The 22,162-nt window shown below is 36.3% G+C and overlaps 1 protein-coding gene and 1 pseudogene across 1 annotated transcript in view; one reads left to right on the top strand and one right to left on the bottom strand.

The window, feature by feature from the left end:
- The window catches only part of LOC120224556 (protein eyes shut homolog), a 428,677-nt gene that overhangs the window by 123,859 nt on the left and 282,656 nt on the right, over positions 1-22,162 (bottom strand). The window contains exon 5 of the mRNA XM_039222821.1: positions 19,754-19,907. Coding sequence (XP_039078752.1) covers positions 19,754-19,907 — 154 coding nt within the window. The remainder of the gene's footprint in view (positions 1-19,753; positions 19,908-22,162) is intronic.
- LOC120224555 lies at positions 5,833-6,166 on the top strand (annotated as a pseudogene).

Genomic DNA, 22,162 nt, shown 5'->3' with positions numbered 1-22,162 from the left:
AGGCTCCAGGCTCTGAGCTGTTAGCACAGAGCCTGCCTTGGGGCTCCAACTCATGAGCCGTAAGATCACGACCTGGGCCAAAGTTGGGTGCTTAACCTACTGAGCCATGCAGGTGCCCTTGATTTTGAATTTTAAATGGTTATAAGAACTCTTGGAATTTATCCACATTACACCCTGAAGACAGTGACTTGAATCCCTGGTAAATACTCTGGCTTTTATGCTTTCTGAGACTGGTTCTTGAGCTTTTATTTTAATTCCTGAGCTACCCCATACCTTTCCAATATATTCTGTTGTTTCCATTTTGTCTGGCGTGCTCACTGCTTGGGAAAGGGGACTAGCATGCACTTGTGGGAACTGTGCCAAGTTTGCTTCTGCTGATTCTGAGTTGGTCCAGGGAAAGCTAATGTAATAGAATTCTTTGTCTTGGAAAAGGGAATATTTGAATGGTCCCATACAGACATGAGACTTGACTTCTCTAGTACAATTAAACCATGCTGATAAAGGTGGCCCCAAACATTTTTCATCCAATTAATTTGTGTCATCAGAGTAATGATTACCTTAGGTAGCATTCATTTGGGTGCCTATGTTCACCTTATAACTTTCTTTGTAAACTTTTATAAGATTGTCTGAAAATTCTGTTTGTTAATCTGATCTTCTTAAAAAAATGTTTTATTTCTGAGAGAGAGAGAGAGAGAGAGCACGCACAAGCGAGTGAGCATGAGCAGGGGAGGGTCAGAGAGAGAGGGAGATACAGAATCTGAAGCAGGCTCCAGACTCTGAGCTGGCTGTCAGCACGGAGCCCCATGCGGGGCTTGAACCCATGAACTGTGAGATCATGACCTGAGCCGAAGTAGAATGCTTAATCGACTGAGCCACCCAGGTACCCTGTAAATCTGATCTTTATTTCCACTTATTATGGCCAAATATTATTGACTACTTAAAAGAAGGGGTGAGGTCTCTTTCTACCTATCATGACCTGTCGTATTCAGCTTTGCTATGTGTATCCAAAATTACTTCTATCCCCCACCAGATTCAGTTGTTTCGTTTTCTTGAACACCTGCTTTTGCATTCCATCCTCCATGTGTTTGCTCATGCTGTTTCCTCCACTTGAAAAGCTCTCCATCTTCTACTTCATCTTTCAAAATCCTACACCTTCAAGTCTCAAGTGGTCCTCTTTCCTTTTATGCCAATCCATGTTGATTCCTCTCTGAATTCCTATTGCTCTTACAATCAGCACTTCAACAGTATAGCAATTATTTCATGATTATTTCATGTGTGGGTGTTTAACTCCTACCTGAATGGTGAGATTCAGGTAGGTACACAGTGATTGCTTCCCCCCCTCAACATTTCATTATCAAAAGTTATGAACATAAAAAAGTTAAAGAAATTTCACAGTGTGAACCATCATATAAACACCTAGATCCTACAATTAACATTTGCTTTATCACATATATATTCCTCTACCTATTTATCTGTCAATCCATCCACCATTTTACCTTATTTTTTGAGAGACATTACAAAACAAGTAGCAGAAATCAGTGTATTTTGGGGCACCTGGGTAGCTTAGTCGGTTAAGCACCCGACTTTCGCTTAGGTCATGATCTCGCAGTTTGTGGGTCCGAGCCCCACATCGGGCTCTGTGCTGACTGCCAGCCCAGAGCCTGGAGCCTGTTTCAGAGTCTGTGACTCCCTCTCTCTCTGACCCTCCCCTGCTCATGCTGTCTCTCTCTCTCTCCTAGAAATAAATAAAAAATTAAAAAATAAATAAATCAGTGTATTTTACCTCTAACACTTTAGAATGTCTATCATTAATTAGAGTGAATATTTCAAATGATATTTTTGTGATTAACATTTCTATACTCCAGAGTACACAGCAGAGTATTGACCACATCAATGAAAATTAATTTATTCACATTGGGTTGAATTTAGACATCACTATGAAATCCATTAGAAACTAAAGGTATGGAAGCCAAGATAAGTAGTCTCTGGAACCTCAGAAACATATAGTGGTGGGTGTGTTTCATGGAGTTGAAGAAGAGATCACCTATATGTAGTCTGTGCTAGTCCAACTTGTGACCTTTCAAGTATACTCTAGGGGAATGTTCAGGTAAACTTTCAGGAGGCAGCTGGCTGAGAGATCAGATAGGCCACTATCTGACTGACTTAAATACTAACGTGAGTGCTGCTCTTCTGTGTGCTTAAGAGGCAAAAGAATGACAATTCAGTTTATCTAAAGATATATTGAAATGAGGTGATAAAATAGACATAAAGGCTAAAAAATGGGGTTCACTTGCAGAGATCTGTGGAAGCCTGTTCCACTGTACCCAGCTGTGAGAAACTTGAACTCCTTTACAGAGCAGCACACACTTCAAATAGGCAATTTGAGCCCAGTAAGATGGATCTGTGAGGAGGCCGTTCGCCTGAACATGTGCAGGGAGTGAGCTTCTGACATCTTATTAGGGCAAATAAAGTTATAGTGCTTCTCAGATTTGGTAGCACCTTTTAAAACATGTCATTATAGAAGTCATTATTCACCATGACTTCTTCCTGTAACTGAGATATATTTATATCTATATCTGTATCCACATCTATATGTATATTTATATCCACATACATCCCCTCGTTCTTCAATTGACAGGCTTCTTCTCATCCATATTTCTCTGATCATCCTTTTTGGAGAGTTCCTTCTGAATCTTTTATTTAAAAAGGAGGCCCACTTATCCTAATATACTCTATCTCTGCACTCTATTTCATGTGGGACATATCACGATTATTTACTATGCATTTGTTTACTTATTTCTTACCTTTCTACCATAGCAGACTAAATATTTATAACAGTAAAACTACATATTCCATTTCTCCTGTATAATTAGAGGATATTAGAGTACCTGATCCATGGTAGACTCCTAATTAAATTTAGTGGATCATATATAATGAAAATGAATGAACAGAGAAAAAAAATTGTTCCAGTATTATTCTAAACGCCCTGGCTGTGTTTCGCTCCCAGCCTGGCCCTCTTACTTGTCCATTTCCTAATACTGCTATCTACCTTTGCCCCTTGACTTGGAGCTTCACTCAGACGTGACTTTCTGGATACTGCCACAAGTTACAAAATCATCTACCCCATTTCTGAAAACTCCCATTTGTTTAGCATGTTGCTCTCAGCTAGGGGTTAGGAGAAAATTATATCTGATGGAAGAAATGGACCACAAGCTGTGAATGATTGAGAACCTAACTTAATATGTTACATCTCCTGAGGATGTTTATGTATTACAAGACTGGTAAACTCTGGAAGTGTGACCAAGCAACCTAAATAATTGCAGGCATTTTATGTAAAAAAGACCTAAGGATTTAGTTGACTAAAAGCATAATGTGAATGGTCTGAAAACTGAGAAAAGCTAATTCATTCTTGTTTGAGTGCATGTGGATCACTTACACAGGGAACGCTGACTTCCACTGTCTGTGACAGTTTATATGGTAGCTGATACAATGAAGAGTACAGAAAATAATTAGGATGGTGAGACTCTTACAAATCTTGTCAGCTGGGGAATGGTTTAGGGGCTGGGAATATTTACCTTACAGCAGAAAAGAATAGATAAGTAAACTTATTTCATTCATTAGAAAAACATCTACCAAATATATGCCAGTTCAAAGTTAATTTCTGGGAAAAAATTAGATTAAAAACAAAAATAGTCCTGCCTACATAGAGCTTAGACCCCATGGTTAAGTAAATAGTTAGAGACTGTTAGTAAGTTGGAAAGGGAATAGATTTATGGATTTATGCTTTTTTTTTTCTCTTAAAAGAGCATATAGAGGACCAGTGCACACAAAATTGCATGAAAAATATATTTAAGTAAATAAATCTCAAGCATCAACAGATTCTGCAAACCTGGAAGGAAATGCTTTCTGGGATAGTAAGATCTTGTTATTTGTAGTATTAGTTAAACTATCAAGGTTCAGGGTGGCTATAGATGAGAATCCATATGCATTGAGGTAAGAAGTAGGGACTTGTCCACAGATTCTCTAAGATCTATAATTCTTTGTTAGTCAAGATCACAAATTTTCACTTATGATGACCAGATGATTGTTCTCATAAAAAGAAGTGCTTCAGGTCAAGCTTGAAATAAAAGAGCCATTTGATTTGGATTTCTTGATCCTTTCACAAAGGAAAGAGTAAAGAATTCTAGGGGCCGGGCATAATGGATACACAACTAATAAGTTTTTTCTGTATATGAATAGGAAGTAAAATATAAAGCAGAAAGATAAGGTAGCAGTATATCACCCATAAAAGTAGACATAGAGATGGGTGCAAGAGAAAGAGTGCCAACGTGGACTCTAGTTTTAATGTTGCTGTATTTCCTTGAGTCATATTGCTCCAAGAACGTCCATTTTTTCCTTTGATATGGAGTTTCCTCAGCAGAAAAATGAGAGGTTGAACTATATTATATGTATATTTTTTAGTTTCTTTTTTGAAATGTTGATTTTAGAGAGAGAGAAAGGGGGAGGGAGAGAGAGAGAGGGAGGGAGAGGGACGGAGAGAGCATGCACCAGCAGGGGAGGAGCAGAGAGAGAGGGAAACAGAGGATCTGTAGGGGGCTCTGTGTTGAAAGCAGAAAGCCTGATGCCAAGCTTGAACTCACGAACTGTGAGAGCATGACCTGAGCCGGAGTATGATGCTTAACCTACTGAGCCACCTAGGTGCCCCAAACTATATCTTTAATGTAACTTTTAGGTCTCATATTAAAATGTTTCAGAAAGCATTAAATATAATTTTCATAAAGATGTATATAATTAAGTATTTTGGATCATTAAGGTAAACTTTGAGAAATAAAATTGACATCTCTTCGATGGATCAATTAAAATTACCCCATATAATCAAAATATGACTCTTCTGATTCCTGAATCTAGCAATAAATCCAGCAGTGAAAACTCTTTTAATAAGCACTGAGATGTATTTTTTTTAACAACTCCCATATGATATTTTGAAGCAACCATTCTCTCAAATAATAAATTTTACTGTAGTTCATATTCTTCTGTTCTATTCTGTGAAATGAAAGTCTTAGGTCCATTTAAACAAAATTGGAGATTCTAGAGACAGTGCACATCTAAAAGACTATGATATTTTTGCTTGAGAAAAAAACTGAAAAATGACATATTAGTCGCTGTAAATCTTTTAATTAGAAATATTCATTCTAATATAACATCTCTTCTCTTATTGGACATAAGGAAATTGTGTTGAACTTTCCTGCTTTTAGGCATGTAAAAAAAATGTGTCTATGATAGAATATAATTGACCTACATAATTTTCAAGGATAAAAGTATCTTTTCTAAAAGCTTTTTGTACAATACCTAATAATTATAGCCTAATGAATTTTAAGTAACAGAATGGCATGGTTTCTTCATAATAGAAAATACATTAAAAATTTGACTTGCAGTAAGTATAGCAGCGTATAGTTCATAAACGTCTTTAAAACATCTTTTACTTTACCATATTTACATATTATGTAGGCTAAGTAAAAATAATTCCATCTACCCCTTTGTTATATCCAGAATTGACAGATGGTATACTGATTCTATTTTTCTTTCAATATAGCATCACAATTAGAACATAATTTTCACTAAATTTTATTTTGTGAAATTCCCTGAGAGAAAATGGTAATTGCATAAGGCAAAATTGAAAATAGAAAATGAAGAAAAGTTTTAGATTTGCATACTTTTAATTTTTACAATTAGCAGGGGAGTTTTCAAAACTGCTATATTCACTAAATAGATATAGCATCTTTTAGAATTGAAAAGTTAGGGAGTTTTTGGTGTGTGTTGTGTGCTTGTTCCATGTGGACCTGGTACCTCTTTTGTGAAGTGGTAGCTGAGGAGACTACTGCACTTGCCGTGGCTGATGAAAAGCCAAAGGAAGGAATCAAGACTGAGAACAATGATCACATTAATTTGAAGGTGGTCAGAGAGGATCCTTCTGTGGTGTAGTGCAAGATTAAGAGGCATACACTACTTGCTAAACTATTGTGAAAGACAGGGTTTGTCAAAGAGGCAGATCAGATTCTGATCTAATGGGCAGCCAAGCAATGAAACAGACATACCTGCACAGTTGGAGAGGAAAGATAAAGACACAACTGATGTGTGCCAGCATCAGACAGGAGGTATCTACTAAAAAGGGAATCTACTGCTTTACTCCAGCACTTTGTTCCTCCAGACCATGTAGACATTCTCAATGAGAAAACTGCAATTTGTTTCCGCCACATACTGGTTACTATAGTGTAATTTTCTCTATTCTTTCATTTCCCCCTTTCCCATTCCTTTATTGTACATAAAGCAGCTGTGCATGTGCACAAGCATATTGCAGGGTTTTTTTGGACTAAATGGCCAATGGTATGTTTTGACCAATATCAAATAGAGCTAGGATGGAGAAAACTACTGATTCTCTGAAAATACCCTCTTTCTCCATTAGAGGCATGCTAATTCAGTTCTTATCTTTTTTTTGTTTTTAATTTTTTACAGTTTATTTATTTTTGAGACAGAGAGAGACAGAGCATGAGTGGGGGAGGGGCAAAGAGAGAGGGAGACACAGAATCTGAAACAGGGTCCAGGCTCAGAGCTGTCAGCACAGAGCCTGATGTGGGGCTCGAACCCACGAACCGTGAGACCATGACCTGAGCCGAAGTCGAACACTTATCCGACTGAGCCACCCAGGCACCCCAATTCAGCTCTTATCTTGATGTTCTAGTAAGTTATTTGGCTCTCACTGTTTAACAACAACAACAATATAAAAATCCTTGCATATCTTGTTCAATTGGGAGAATTTTAATGTTTTTCATTTATCATTATAAAACCAAGGACAATTTTATAACTTTTTTGAACATAGATGATACAGGTAGGGCTGTCTGTCTTTAAATAGGAATAAATTACTCTTAAGGAAATGAATCCTAGATAGTTTTTCCTTAAAGTCAAGCACCTTGTTGTTTAAATAAACCTCTTGCTTGAAAAAAAATGTTATGGAGTTTTTAATGTGTTCAAAAAGTTTCATGAAAAATGTGAAGTATGAAACATTTTTCCTGCATTTATTGCCTATAGTATAGTACTGCATGGTATAGTGGGTAGTGTTTAGAGTTAGATTCTGGAATCAGACTTTCTTAGTAAAAACTGTGTGTTTCACAGTGCCCTCAAGCTCTGTGTACCTTAGTGTCCTCTTTAGAATAATAGTGGGGCGCCGGGGTGGCTTAGTCGGTTAAGCGTCTGACTTTTTCTTAGGTCATGATCTCTCGGTTCGTGGGTTTGAGCCCTGCTTCGGGCTCTGTGCTGACTGCCAGCTCAGAGCCTGGAGCCTATTTCAGAGTCTGTATCTCCCTCTCTGACCCTCCCCTGCTCACGCTGTCTCTCTCTCTCTCTCTCCTAGAAATTAAAAAAAAAAAAAAGTTTTACAATGAGTATAATAGTACCATATTGGTTGGGCATTAGGAAAGAGTAATTAAATCTAGGTAAAGAGCTTAAAAGTGTGCGTATAAAGTAGTAAGAGGTTAACTAGTAGCGTTTTATTATTAACGTAATCATTTAAACATTTTTTAAGGAAAAAATGAGAATAAATAACTCCTCCATCTAATCTTGAAGGCCCTCTACTAATGCCACTCTTTTTTTATTTCTCCAGCAAAACCTCTGGAGTGCTTATTAGGCTTAAATCAATTAAGCCTTAAATAATAATTTCTCATATGAACATTTTATTACATGTGTATTTGCTTATGTCAGACCTGTTGCCTAAATAATCTCTGTAAGAAGCTAAGTTTCCAAGGCCTTCATCTATTTAACTAATCTCCATTAGTAAGATTTCCACGATGAAGTCTAATTGTTTTTCTTCTACTTGTCACACACTTAAGCCTTACATGCTTGTTTGGTTTTGGAGATGAGGTAACAATTCATCTGAAAGGCCAGAAAGAGAGTATCATAAGACATGAGAATACTAGCAGTTGTATTAGGCTAGCTTCTAGAGGAGGTAGGCTTGTAGTAAGGATAATGTACAATTAGGGGAAATGGACAAAGAGAGCATTTCAGAGGAGAAATTGTAGCATTAACTAAAATGAATGTGGTAGGAAAAGGGAGGGTTCTATTTGGACCATGGCTTTAGTGGTTCATGGTGGGTAGTACAGGAACAGAAGCTGATAAAGGACCTTAATTATAAGCCTCATAATCTGCCCTTGAAATGACAGATGATGAGGGAAGGACTTCTTATAGGTGTTTTGATTTGAGACGGTCTCCTTTTAGAAGTATTTTAGGCAGAAAAATCTGAACAACAGTGAACTGTACAGTCTGGTGGTTAAATGAAAGAAATCTACAGTGAAACTGTCTACGTGAAACCTCTGCTTCAGTTACTAATTACATGTCCTTAGATAATTAATTAATCTCTTTAAGATTCAGTTTACTCATCTTTTAAGTGAGTATTACAAAAGTACCCCTTAAAGATATTGTGAATATTCCATAAGATTGCCTGTAAAAATATTCATCATAGATAGTGCTCATCATATAGGTGCAAAATAAATACTATTATTATACAGCTATTAATGAGCATGAATAAAGGAACTAGATTGACATTATTATGTGGATGAAGTTTCTAATACATCCTTTTAAGGAAAATCCTGTTTGTTGGATTCAACTAACACTTACCAGATATGTCTATCTCACAATCAGCTGGACAGCCTTTTCCTCTGCTGACATAATCACATATCTACTTTTTTGTGTGTGTTCACCTCATGATCCTACTCATCTGCTTCTTGTACCATATACCAGACAGGTCCTGTCCCTGGTCCAAGCCTATCACTTTCTCATCTATGAAACTATAAAAGGAAGTGAGTTTAACAAGCAAGGAATTAATCTACCACCCTACTGGCCACTTAACACTGGAAAGGGCAGTGGCTTTCAGAATAAGCCACTAGGAACATCTCCAACTTCACACAAAATATATATTTGCTGTTCCCAAAACTTTTTATTTTATTTTTTTTATAGTTTATTTTTTACTTATTTCTAGGAGAGAGAGAGAGACAGCGTGAGCAGGGGAGGGTCAGAGAGAGAGGGAGTCACAGACTGAAACAGGCTCCAGGCTCTGAGCTGGCAGTCAACACAGAGCCCGACGCGGGGCTCGAACCACGAACCATGAGATCATGACCTAAGCGAAAGTCAGACGCTTAACCGACTAAGCCACCCAGGCGCCCCTCCCAAAACTTTTTAAACAGATTTTTAAAGACATATTGGAATATATGTTGTGTGATCATATAGCCCTGTCAGCAGCCTTTGTCTGACATCTTTCCAAGAAGCAGAAAAATGGACAGTGTCTAAACCATGAATGTAAAGGAGCAATGTTGGAAGAGAGGTGAAATAATGGAGAGAAGATTTTTTACTTTCACTAGACATTTTTTATCTCCTTCAAATATATTCTTTGAACAATATCCATGGTGGAAATTTGATAAATGTAAACGGATACATATGAAATTTGAGACCTGTCTGTAGATTAGAAATCATACTGCCAGTAATCTATAAGAAAATTCCAAAGGAAGAACAAATATATGTGATGTCTTTGATCTTCCTGTCCATTAGAAAAAAGGAGTCAGCCCATAAAATTCAACTGATAGAGCTGTGGAAAACTTTGGAGGACAACCAGAAAATAGTGTCTAAAATAATTAAAAACAAAACCATGAGGAAGCTAAGTTTACTTAATTGGAAAGAGAAATATCTGCAGAAAACTTCATTAAAGTTTTTATAAAGTGTTTTTAATGAGATGCTATAAAATAGAAAAAAGTAATGAGCAATTTTTCTGGTCCTAGGGCAGCAATAGAAGAAAGAGACTTATATGGATGATAAACAATAATAACAATAATGGTATTCATTTGAGGGACACTTGATGCTTTTCAAGGAACTTTCATATAGATTACACTCATAGGAGCTTGTAAACAGAAAATGAGTGTTATTATCTTTATGTTTCAAAGAAAGGAGCAGATAAGTAAAAGACTTCTTTGTAGTTATAGAGGGGATGCTTTATTTTCTCACTTCTCTGTTTTCAGGTGCCCTTTAGGTGTCCTGTGCTTTTATTTTGAATCACAAGGAACATATAAAGATCTACCCTTTTGCCCTCATCCCAGTATACCCTACTTGGGCAGTGGTCAATGGTCTAATGATAAATCACAGAATGGCATTATTTGTGGTTATCTCTGCCCATGCTTATACTCATCCACAGAATTGGCATTTGGGGTTTTGACATGATTAGTATTGAACTACTCTTCCTGAGTGAGTACTTCTTCAGGTGAGTCCTGACAAGATTGAGTAGAACCATATCATTAACATGGGGGAATCAATCCAATGAAGGTTATAGGGAATGTTGTGATATGTGTCTAGTTTATTTAAAAACAACATTACTTTTTGGGTAAGTCAAACCCAAGAGTCTTGGACTTCATCAACCATTCACTGATGATGCTACCATGAACATCACCAGTTGCAGTGGATGCTGTGGTATATTGCCAGAGTCTCCTGGCGATGGGACAAAGGCCCAGGTCCCCATGACTCAATTCAGTAAACTGTGAACATCCCTACTCCAGAGCTTCACACAGGGTCAGCTAAAGCCTCTTTTGCAACTGCTTTGCAATTCAACTCCTACCTCTTCTCAATGCTGCTTCTCTCACTGACCTACAGAAGTTGTTATCAAGACCACTCCCTAATAAGCTTCCTAACATGCAAATCTCTACTATTCCCAAAGAACCTGATTTAACATACTAGTTATTAAGTATCAGTGGCTGAGACTTAACTGCGGGAATTATAGTCCATTATAGAATCTCCATCTTCAAATATTTTTAGGAATCCTCAGGACAGCTTGCACATGTTCATCCAAGGATCAGCCTTGCTCATTGGTGACTTCTGTGCAATGAATCTAAAACTTTATTTCTTCTTATTTCACGAATTCTCCACAGAGGCTATGGCAGGCTGGAATTGTGTTTCCATCACTTCCTCTGAGGCTCTTATATTAAAGGAGTTAAAATTTTCTTTCTGAGCATCTCTGCTACTGCACTCTAGGGCCAAAAATGAGTGTCATGGCTAGTACAATGCAAGCAGGAGAATGCTTTTTGCTATTTGATTCATTTGGGAGATGGGAAGAGATTCTCAGGGCATGGTTTTACCGAGGTATCGACTAAGCTCCTACCTGAATTTTTATGCTATTTTCTACAGGGCTTTGTCCTGGAATCTCCTACTTTTTACTTTGTAACATCTTGTCTTTGAGGGCAGAACTGGGGTTGCTAGGAATTAGAATTCAGCTAAGTTAAAACATAGGAGGGACCAGGAAAAAATTTCTATATCAAATACTATAAAACAGGAATTTACTCTGTCTTATGATGGCATTAGAATAAATTATCTGTGTCCTGGCAAATGTCAAGATTTCATTCTTTTTGATGGCTGAGTAATATTCCATTATATACATTATATATATGTAGTATTCCATTATATACATTATATATACATGTATATACATACATACACACACACACACACACACACACACACACCACAACTTCTTATCTATTTATCAGCCAATGGACATTTGGCCTCTTTCTATAATTTGGCTATTGTTGATAGTGCTAATATAACATTTGGGTGCATGTGCCCTTGGAATCGGTATTTTTTATATCCTCGGGTAAATACATAGTAGTGCAATTGCTGGGTCATAGGTTAGCTCTATCTTTAACTTTCTGAGGATCTGCCATCTGTTTTCCAGAGTGGATGCACCAGTTTGCATACCCATCAATAGTGTAAAAGGGTTCCCTTTCTCTGTAGCTTTGCCAACATCTGTTGTTTCCCAAGTTGTTCATTTTAACCATTTTGACATGGATGAAACTAGAGTGTATTATTCTAAATGAAATAAGTCAGTCAGAGAAAGACAATACCATATGATTTCACTCATGTGGAATTAAAAAAAGAAACAGTTGAACATAGGAGAAGGGAAGGAGAAATACAATAAGATAAAAAAAACAGAGAGGGGGCAAATCATGAGAAACTCTTAACTATAGAGAACAAACTGAGGGGGTGTTGGGTGGAGGGATGGGTTAAATGAGTGATGGTCATTAAGGAGGGCACCTGTGATAAGCACTGGGTGTTATATTTAAGTGATGAATCACTAAATTCTGCTCCTGAAACCAATGCTACACTGTATTTTATATTTTTAAAATTTTTTAATGTTTTATTTATTTCTGAGAGAGAGGGAGACAGCGTGAGCAGGGGAGGGTCAAAGAGAGAGTGAGACACAGAATCCGAAGCAGGCTCCAGGCTCTAAACTGGCTGCCAGTACAGAGCCTGATGCGGGCTCAAACCCACAAACTGCAAGATCATGACCTGAGCCTAAGTCGGATGCTTAACTGACTGAGACACCCAGGCACCCCACACTACATTATATTTTAACTAACTTGAATTTAAATAAAATCTTAAAAGAAAAAAAAATTATCTGGAGAAGCGTTAAAAGCCCTTGTTCTATATTTATTGAGTTCAAACACTTTGGCTTAGTACCAGTACCTGCCTATGAAACCAGCTTTCAATTTTAAAAATTTAGTATATCTTCTGAAAAGTCTTAAACTCTTCTTAAATGAATCTGTGTTAGGTAGAACAGAGTTCACAGATGTTAAGTTCTGAAACAATTTATCTCAATACATATCTTCTTTTTATTAAGCATATTGATGAAGTCAAGGTCAATTTGTAAGGAAGAAGCTAGCACAGGTTCTTTTAGCTTCATTTAGAAAGTTGGGTGGCTGGCCATTTTTTTTTTTTTAAATAAATAAGACTGTCTATATTTTGAGTCCACTCTGTGAGAACTGTTCTATAGAAGTTAATTAAGATAAATATGTTGTCCAGGATTGAAGCCTCCCGCTAAGAACAGAACTTAAAGGACTTTCACAGTAAAATATTTTTCTTACAGTTGTTTAAAGGCAGTAATCAAATATCCTCTAATCATGAGGATGGATCCCAATTAGGAATAGCCGTGGGTCCCACAGAAGCAGGTTAGAAAGTACACAGGATTTAAATCTGTATTGTTAAATCACCACTCTTTACTTAATGAACAAAGAATCCCTTGACATTTCTTCATGAATCTTATTTTTTAACATGTTCAATCCCTTTAACTTCCCTGTGTGGCAGGGTGTTTTCTGACTTTATCAATTATTGCTGTTCCAATCAAATTCCGATATATTCAGTTTACCCCTAAGTCTTCCTTTGCTTCCTGTTACTTTCTTATGTAATCTTGTCTTAAAGATGATAGTATATATGCCTTTTATTTATTTTTTCTTAGTTTATTGTCAAGTTGGTTTCCATATAACACCCAGTGCTCATCCCAACAAGCGCCCTCCTCCATGCCCGTTACCTCCCTTCCCCTTTCCCCCACCTCCCTCAGCCCTTAGTTTGTTCTCAGCATTCAAGAGCCTCTCATGGTTTGCCTTCCTCCCTCTCCCCACTATTTTTCCCTTTCTCCTCCCCCATGGTCCTCCGTTAAGTTCCTCCTAATCCACCTATACTTGCAAACATATGGTATCTGTCCTTCTCTGCCTGACTTATTTCGGTCAGTATAACACCCTCAAGTTCCATCCATGTTGCTACAAATGGACATTTCATTCCTTCTCATTGCCATGTAGTATTCCATTGTATAGATGAACTTTTTAGAATTACAGAGAGAAGAAGCTTTTAGGGGTTGAAGTTCATCTTCCTGGATCCTCTGCACCATACAGGAATACCTCCAACTTCCTCAGTAACCCTGACAGTTGTAGTAGAAATCTACCATTAACAATAAAGAAGAAAATGTGAAGCTTTCTTCCGTGTACATCGCTAATTCTCAAAAAAAAAAAATTCTTCAATTTTATTTTATTGTGATTCTCTGGATTAGAAATTACAATGTTTGATGATTTGCTGAAGAACTAAATATCCTTTAACCTCAAACTTTACATTCCCATCATACCCAAATCTCCATACAATTTCTTGCATGTGTTAATCTATGCCATGGTGTCATTGTTTATCCTCTTCCACCTGCTGTCTCTCTAGTAAATTTCTAATCTTTTTTCAAAATCTACATTATTTCTCATATTGTAGATGTACTTTTCAACTGTTATGTCCCTTTCTCCTCAGTAGAGTCTTTGTGGCTGCTCTGAGGCCTGAGGGTCAATCAGTTCTCTGGCTGTCTTGGCATCTCCACACACCAGAAGATGAGGAGCTAAGTACCTGAATCTTCACTTTTGTAACTTTGCTAATAGCCATTGCATTTGGACAATTTGAGCTGAATTGCATAATTAAGAGGAGCAAGCATGTGATTATATAGTCGATCACCTGAAATTATTTTTTTTATATTACTGGTTGGTTGAGTCCATAACTGACATATTATTCAGTGAACACACTGTGTAGACTCAGCTTCACATTTAGAAAGTGACGTCTTTATTTAGAAAGCCCCCCATTCTATTTCTGCCTCACTGAACACCAAACATACATTTCCTTGTTTCTCAAGATATTTGCAAATTTTAGACACAACTACACAGGCTAGCAGAAGACTCTATCCAATAATCCTAAACAGTACTAAAATCACCAACTTCTAGACCCACAGACTTCTAAAAGAATTTCTTACTCTTATTTAATGAAAGAAACGTTAATTTTATGATGGATATTTTCAATTCAATACAAATAAACTACAATATAAGTTGTTGTCCACTGGTATTGGAGATCTTATGTATGATTACTGTGTTATGTATGGATAAGGGAGCAAGAACACTGTTTAGATTTATGTATTTATGTACAAATCAATGTAATTATAAAGTATTATGCTGTATTTCACATATTTAGCTATAGTTTTCCTACATTTCCTCTCAGAAATACCAGATGGAAGTGTTGTAGGAAAAGATACAGAAATTAATATTGAAGTGATGAAGTTTGACCTTTTTAAGATGAAAAGCCTGCCAAACTTTCCATATTGACATGGCAACATTTTATGAATAAATCTAATATCTTATAGATTTAGCACAGTTCAAAAGTCACCATCTGCTTCTTGCTATTACATAGTTCCTGGGCGCTAAGACTAAAGGCATGCAATCCGTAGTTTATATAATATTAACTATCAAGAACATGTGAAAAACTTTTATATTTTAGAAAATCAGAATCATAAAGGGCATTTTGAGTTACTCTTAAAATTAGGACTAGTAATTCATTATGGATATTCTTTCTTCTTACATAAACTTGGGTAGTCTCCTGATCATTCTCAGTATGGAGTTACAGGACACATGTCATGGAGTTATAGGTCAATAGGGCAACAAGTTGTAATACAGAGAATTTATGTGGGAAAAATGGCAAAGCACTTAAAGCGGATTTTGAGCAGAATTGTCTGAAAGGCCATTGACAAAGTACATACAGGTATTATAAAAAGTAGTCATTTGTTCCTTTCTTATTTGTCATAAATTATTTACCACTACATCTCTTCATTTGATACAGTTAACAGCAGTCCTGCTCAGAATCCTTTTTATTTCCGATTCTTTAAGGTTAATGCTAGTTTTGCATTATATAAATTTATTTTCTACTCTGTAAAATGTTTATTTATTTAAAATGTTCATTTATTTTGAGAGAGAGTGAGAGAGCACAAGAGAGTGCGGGGAGGGGCAGAGAGAAGCAGAGAGAGAGAATCCCAAGCAGGCTCCATGCCTTCAGCACACAAGGCAGACACAGGGATTCATCTCAGCACTTGTGAGATTATGACCTGAGCCAAAATCCAGTCAGACACTTAGCCGACTGAATCATTCAGGCACCCTTATTTATTTGTTTTGAGAGGAGAGTGAGACAGCAGGCAAGGGACAGAGAGAGAGGGAGAGGAAAGTCCTAAGCAGGCTCCATGCTGTCAAAATCAAGAGTTGAATGCTAAACCAATTGAGCTAGCCAGTTGCCCCTTTTTTTCTACTTTCTTAATCAAACAATTGTGGGAAATGTGAAAAGAAAGTAATTTGCACAAATATGTACTCACACATGCACACACACACACAAATATACATACACCTACAAGGGGTTTTTATCTCACAGAAATTAATAAGATCAAACAGGAGGTAAAAATCAGTCCATTTATAATACTCAATAGAAGTTTTTGTTATTTTGTTTTCTGGACCAAATATCTACCAAGGTGTTGTGTTAAAAATGCTTGCAGTGGATTTCTGTGACATTTGAATTTGAGCAAGTTCTAAGATTTCCTGCTGCCCAACTATTAGTACCTTTTCCAGCCTCTGTTCAATTGATCTTAAACCCTGCATGCACTCCTTTACACTGGCCAGCTACTAAAAAGTGGTTTTAGTAGTTCTGCAATTCCTGGCCATGATTTGTAGTTCTGCGATTCTTGGTCAATATCCACTCAGTTTTGGTTACCCTAAGCGTTTGTTAACCAAAATGAATCACTAGACATTGGAGTATGAATTAGATATACATGGAAAATTTTACACCTCTGGATAAGTCTTTGAGGAATCCAAGGAAGGTAGAATGGGCTGTGTGGATTTAAAATATGCAGATGACACAGTAAATTACTTAGAGGAAAGGACACAGGACTTTTTTACAGAACAAAATGCTGAATAAAGAGTCAGCTTTTGTTCAGGACAGACACAAAAGGTGTCAGAAAAATTTAAACTTCAGAAACTTTAAAAAGTATATATATATATAGTGAGACAATTTCTTCTGAACTTCTCCAAAGGAAAATAACCCTTGTGAAAACTAAGACTCTCTATGTGATCCCTTTCAAAATTTGTTGAAATGAAAGACAAACTGTGCATGAGTATGAATTACAATCTATCTGTAGAGCTGTGATCTCTGCTCCATTTCATTTAGAAGAACTTCTATCTTGATACTGAATTGACCTCAATCACTACAAGTGGCTTATTCAAGTTTGTTCTACTTCTGTCATCTATTCTATAGGTACGATGCAGATTTAGTAGGAAGAAATACATGTTTAGCCTTGGTGGCTAATAACAAAGTAAAAATCCAAGTCATCTTTTACATGTTTACCTTGGAGGTCCTTCCACTAATTTTTTAAAGTAAATTCTTATTAATCATGCTATGGTATTTTATTGTCAAGGACCCTTAAATGCAGAAGAAATTCCAACAACATTCATGTGATTAAAAAGGAACTTAATTCAGATGCTTTTTAGGGACAAATTTGTTTTGAAATTGCATAACAAGTGTCCTGTCAGAGATAATTAAGATGGTTAGAAGGAGCTGTACAATAAAATCCTTTTAATATATACTTTAAAAAAAAAGTTTGTTTACTTATTTTGAGAGGGAGAGTGGGATAAGGAGAGAGGAAGAGAATTCCAAGCAGACTCTACACTGTCAGTGGGGCTGAAAATGAGAACCATGACCTCAGCAGAGATCAAAAGGAGGATGCTCAACTGACATAGCTACCCAGGCAACCCCCAAAAGACCCTTTTTAATTTTAACTTGTGCCCAGTTAAGGATGGAGAAGTAAGAGTGGAGAAGGCAAGACAGAAAGAGAAAGTAACAGAAACAACTGAACAGATAGGGGTAAAGCAAAAGGTAGTATAGACCAAAGGATGTACACAGAGAGAGATCAGAAGTCTCTATTTCCATTTTTGCTTCCCTTTGGTAGGAATCTTCTCTCATGTGGGTTTTATCTTATCACTTGATATTTCTAAGGGACTTTATGTTCTCAATTACTCATTATTTTTCTATGTATTAACACCTTCCGCTCAACTAGTATGTCCAATCCAAAATTAAACATGCTCAAATTTCTAATCCTACATTTTTCCCTTTTGACTCCTCACCTCCCTCTAGTTACCACCTTACCTCTTTTTATACCTTCACAGAAAAACTTCTTGAAGAATTTTCTAGTATGTACTTGTTATTTATATTATATAAACTTAAATAATTAATATAATATTTAATATACAATATAGTCCTAGGATCATCCCTTAATGTAATCTATTATCTTGCAGGATACTGTGTATAAGACAAAGCAGATTTGCATTTTTGTGTCAGTGGAGGTATCTCTTTTTCACTTTCTAAATTTTAGATAAGAATAATTTTTTAAAATATTTTATTTATTTGTGTGTGTGTGTGTGTATGAGAGAGAGAGAGAGAGAGAAAGACAGACAGGCAGACAGACAGACATAGCTTGAGTAGGGGAGGGTCAGAGAGAGATGGAGACACAGAATCTGAAGCAGGCTCCAGGCTCCAAGCTAGCTGTCAGCACAGATCCCGACGCAGGGCTCAAACCCATGAACCGTGAGATCATGATCTGAACCGAAGTTGGACGCTAAACTGACTCAGCAACCCAGGTGTCCCTTGGATAAAAATAATTGAAGGCCTTAGAAAGTCTTTGGTTTTTAGTTTTACTAGAAGTATCAATATTTCTTTAAAGGATGGTTTCATCTTCAAGCTACCTAAGGCTCTGAATAGTTTGAGGACTGCCTAGTTAAGTATTCATTACTTAAAGGCAAGAAATGAAAGTGTCCCTTTAAGAAAATTTGACCAAACCAGAAATTACATCATATGTGATCAAATGTGCCATTGTTTGTGTGAAATTATTACATTGTATAAAATTATGGTGTTATCAATTGAAATGCCTTCTAAATTGGTTTTTAAGTTATTCACCTTCTCATCTCACTTTTTTTTGTGAGCAACTGCAACTTTTGTAAGAGAGATGATTAAAATAAGAGTTCAGTCCATTGCTCTGAAAATTTGCTTTGTCTGCACACAACTCTCTTTTCCAAAAGGGTCTTCCTAATCTGTGAATACTAATTTCATTACCTTAGGGTAATTTTATTGCCTTCTTGTCATAACCAATTGAACTGCCCAGCCCAGACACTCTCATTTCTTCATTCAAACATTTACTTAGCATCTTTCTGTCAGATGCCTTGCAAACTACATTAAAAATGAGTAAGATGCTGTCCCTGCCTAAGGAGTTTACATTTTCAGATTGTTGTCAATTTCCTTGATTTTATTTTCAGATTGATACAGACTCTGGTAAAGCTTATTTGATTTATAAAACCTTCACAGGTTAGCCAAGATTCTGGCTAATCACACTATCGTATCCAATTGTCATCTAACATACAAACTCGGACACAAAATGTTATTTTTAACTGACAGAGAGTAACTTTAGACCATTATCACTAGATTGCTGTACAGGTAAAGAATTTTAAATTCTTGGCTGTTACATGTAAATTTTGTTCAGTAATGCCCTTGGGATGAGACCATCATATTTAGTCATCTCTCTTCCGAGATGTCCTAATTCTGAAGTATGAATTAATTCTAAGACTGCCTTCCAAAAGTTTATATGCCCCCAGAAAGACATTTCCATTTAATTTTCATTTTTTCCTATTGCATTTTCTTGTTTCTGTGCAGAGACAATGGCCACCCACCCCAACTGCTGAACAGCTATTTTCATTCAATAGATATTTTATTGAACAATTACATTAGATCTTAATTTCAAGTGGGCCACATGACTCTTTAACCTATTTATCTGCTCCATGGTATTTTTAAAGAAATTCATTTTGTGTATAATTGGATTGTCACTGGATGGTATCATATTATACCTTAGTTTAATTTATAGCTTATTCCATCAAACTGAAAAAACTGGTGAGACAACTTTTAGATAGAACTTTTTGTCTTTCTTTTCATATCTGGGTGGGTATTATACATACAAATAACATTTACAAAATAAGTCTCAGCAGTATAATTCAAAGAACTACTGTGGAGGACTTACCTTATTGTGATAGGGATGAATACATTTGTGTTAATGCTATAATTGGCAGAGAGAGTCAAGATATTTTGAGGACTTCCACATCCGTATTTAACTGTGGGCCTTCCATCCATGAGAAATAAATGAAGAAACTGTTGTCCAGTATTTTTCTCACTACCTTTGAAAAACAAGCATTACATGAAATTAGTGATTTTATTTATGTTTTATTCAGTAACAATTATTCTTTCAACAAACACAATCTTTTGCTCTCTAGGACTCGACTTAGTGAGATGGTAAGAGTGTTATTGGATAATTGTTCAATATAGTAATACTATATCATAAATATATATTATTTTTCACAGACCGAGACTAGCATGCCATTAACAGCATTAACCTCACATGAGATTAACTTCTGACTCTGTTTCTTGATGGCATGATGATCTTATCCTGAGCCTCAGTTTCCTTATATATTGTAATGGGATGAGGAAAGGAAGTAATTACTTACTGTAATAATTAAATAAATAATAAAAGAAGAGTGTCTGGTACCTATTGAGTATTATATAACTTGATTTATTATTGTTAATTATTTGTATTTTAATTTTTATGTCTTTCATAAAAATTAAAAAAAATTCTCATTTCTCCAGCTTCTTCTTTCATCCCACTTTGAGATATTTTTTCTATCATATATCTATACACATACAAATATTTATATAGCCCTAGTTTTATTTTTTAAAATAAAATAATGGGGATGCCTGGGTGGCTCAGGTCATGATCTCACAGTTTGTGGGTTCGAGTCTTACAGCAGGCTTTGAGCTGACAGCATGGAGGCTGGCTTGGATTCTCTGTCTCACTCTCTCTTTCCACCTCCCATCCCATCTCTCTCTCCAAAATAAATGAACATTTAAACATTTTTTAAAAATGTAATAATGCGGTAAGTAGCTCTATTCGCCTTTCTCTTTTAATTTAATAATAAACTTTAGACATCCACATAGGTACATAGATTTAACATTCTTTTTTTTTAGTGTTTATTCATTTATTTATTTAGAGAGAGAGGGTGCATGCAGAAGTTGAGGAGGGTCAGAGGGAATTCCAGGGAGGCCCCACGCTCAGCTTGGAGTTCCTTCAGCTTGGAGCTCCACACAGGGCTTGATCCCATGACTGTGAGATCATGATGTGAACTGATATCAAGAGTCAGATGCTTAACCAACTGAGCCACACGTGGTCTTAATTTTAGCAGTCTATTTGTTGTTTCCTTCATGGTTGTAATTAGTGCTTTTTTTTATGTCACCTTTAAGATATCTTTGCCTCAAAATCATAAGGTTATTTTGTTAGATTAACTTTTGTAAGCTTTTTTAAGACCTATACTCTACCTAGAATCGATTTCTGTACATGATGTGAAGCAGTGGGTCATGATAGGGTGGATAATGACCACCAAAGATATCCATGTCCGAACTGTTGGAAACTGTTGATGTTAACCTTATATGGGAAACGATTCTTTGCAGGTGTGATTAAATTAAAGACTGTGATGAGATTACTCTGAACTATCTGGTTGGGTCAAAACTTAGTCACATGTGTCCTTCTAAAAGGGAATCAGAGGGAGATTTGACAACAGAGGAGGTCAGGCTATGTGACTACAGAGGCGGAGACTGGCGTAATGAGGCTACACACCAAGGAAGGCAAGTGGCCGCCAGAAGCTGGAGGAGGCAAGGAGCAGCTTGTTGTCTAGAGCCTCCAGAAAGAACCAAAGCTCATTTGAGACCTCTAAGACACAGTTTGGACTTCTGGCCTCCAAAACTGTAAGAAAATAACTTTTTGTTTTAAGACACTAAATTTATGGTACTTTGCCACAGCAGCCATAGGAAAATACAGGGGTCAATTTTCATTTTTTCTCTTTTGTTTCCAATTGCCCCAAAATCATCAAAGCAAATAATTCTTACTGTGTATTTATTATGTGTTTACTGAATTCTCAGATATTTGTGAAATACATATTTTTAATATTTTTGAGTGTCTCCGTTTCCTTTTTTCTTTTATTTATTCTTGTGAATATATGTATTTAAGATAATGACTTTGTTTTCATAAGAAATATACCAACAGAAATGCACTAAACCAAGCTGAAATTACAACCCTCAGAAACAGCCAGCTTTAATACGGATACAAAGGTCGATAAATGGATGGCTAGGTATAGAGAGATTTTTTTCATTAGAACAAAATCATATTGTACATATATTTTAAAATAACAATTTTAAAAAGATTATCTTTTAGTCATTTTTCAAGTCATGTTTTCATAAGGGCTACTTCAGCTAGCAAATTAAAAGAATTGCACAAGAGCTCTTCCCCAAGAGCTCTATATTAGTGCTCTCTCTCTCTCTCTCCTCTCTCTCTCTCTATAGATAGATAGATAGATAGATAGATAGATAGATAGATAGATAGATA

This window comes from Hyaena hyaena, unplaced genomic scaffold (genome assembly GCF_003009895.1).
Source record: "Hyaena hyaena isolate Hyena2069 unplaced genomic scaffold, ASM300989v1 scaffold_1191, whole genome shotgun sequence".
NCBI lineage: Eukaryota > Metazoa > Chordata > Mammalia > Carnivora > Hyaenidae > Hyaena > Hyaena hyaena.
Note: the sequence above shows the minus strand (reverse complement) of the source record. Positions and strands in the feature narration are given on the sequence as shown.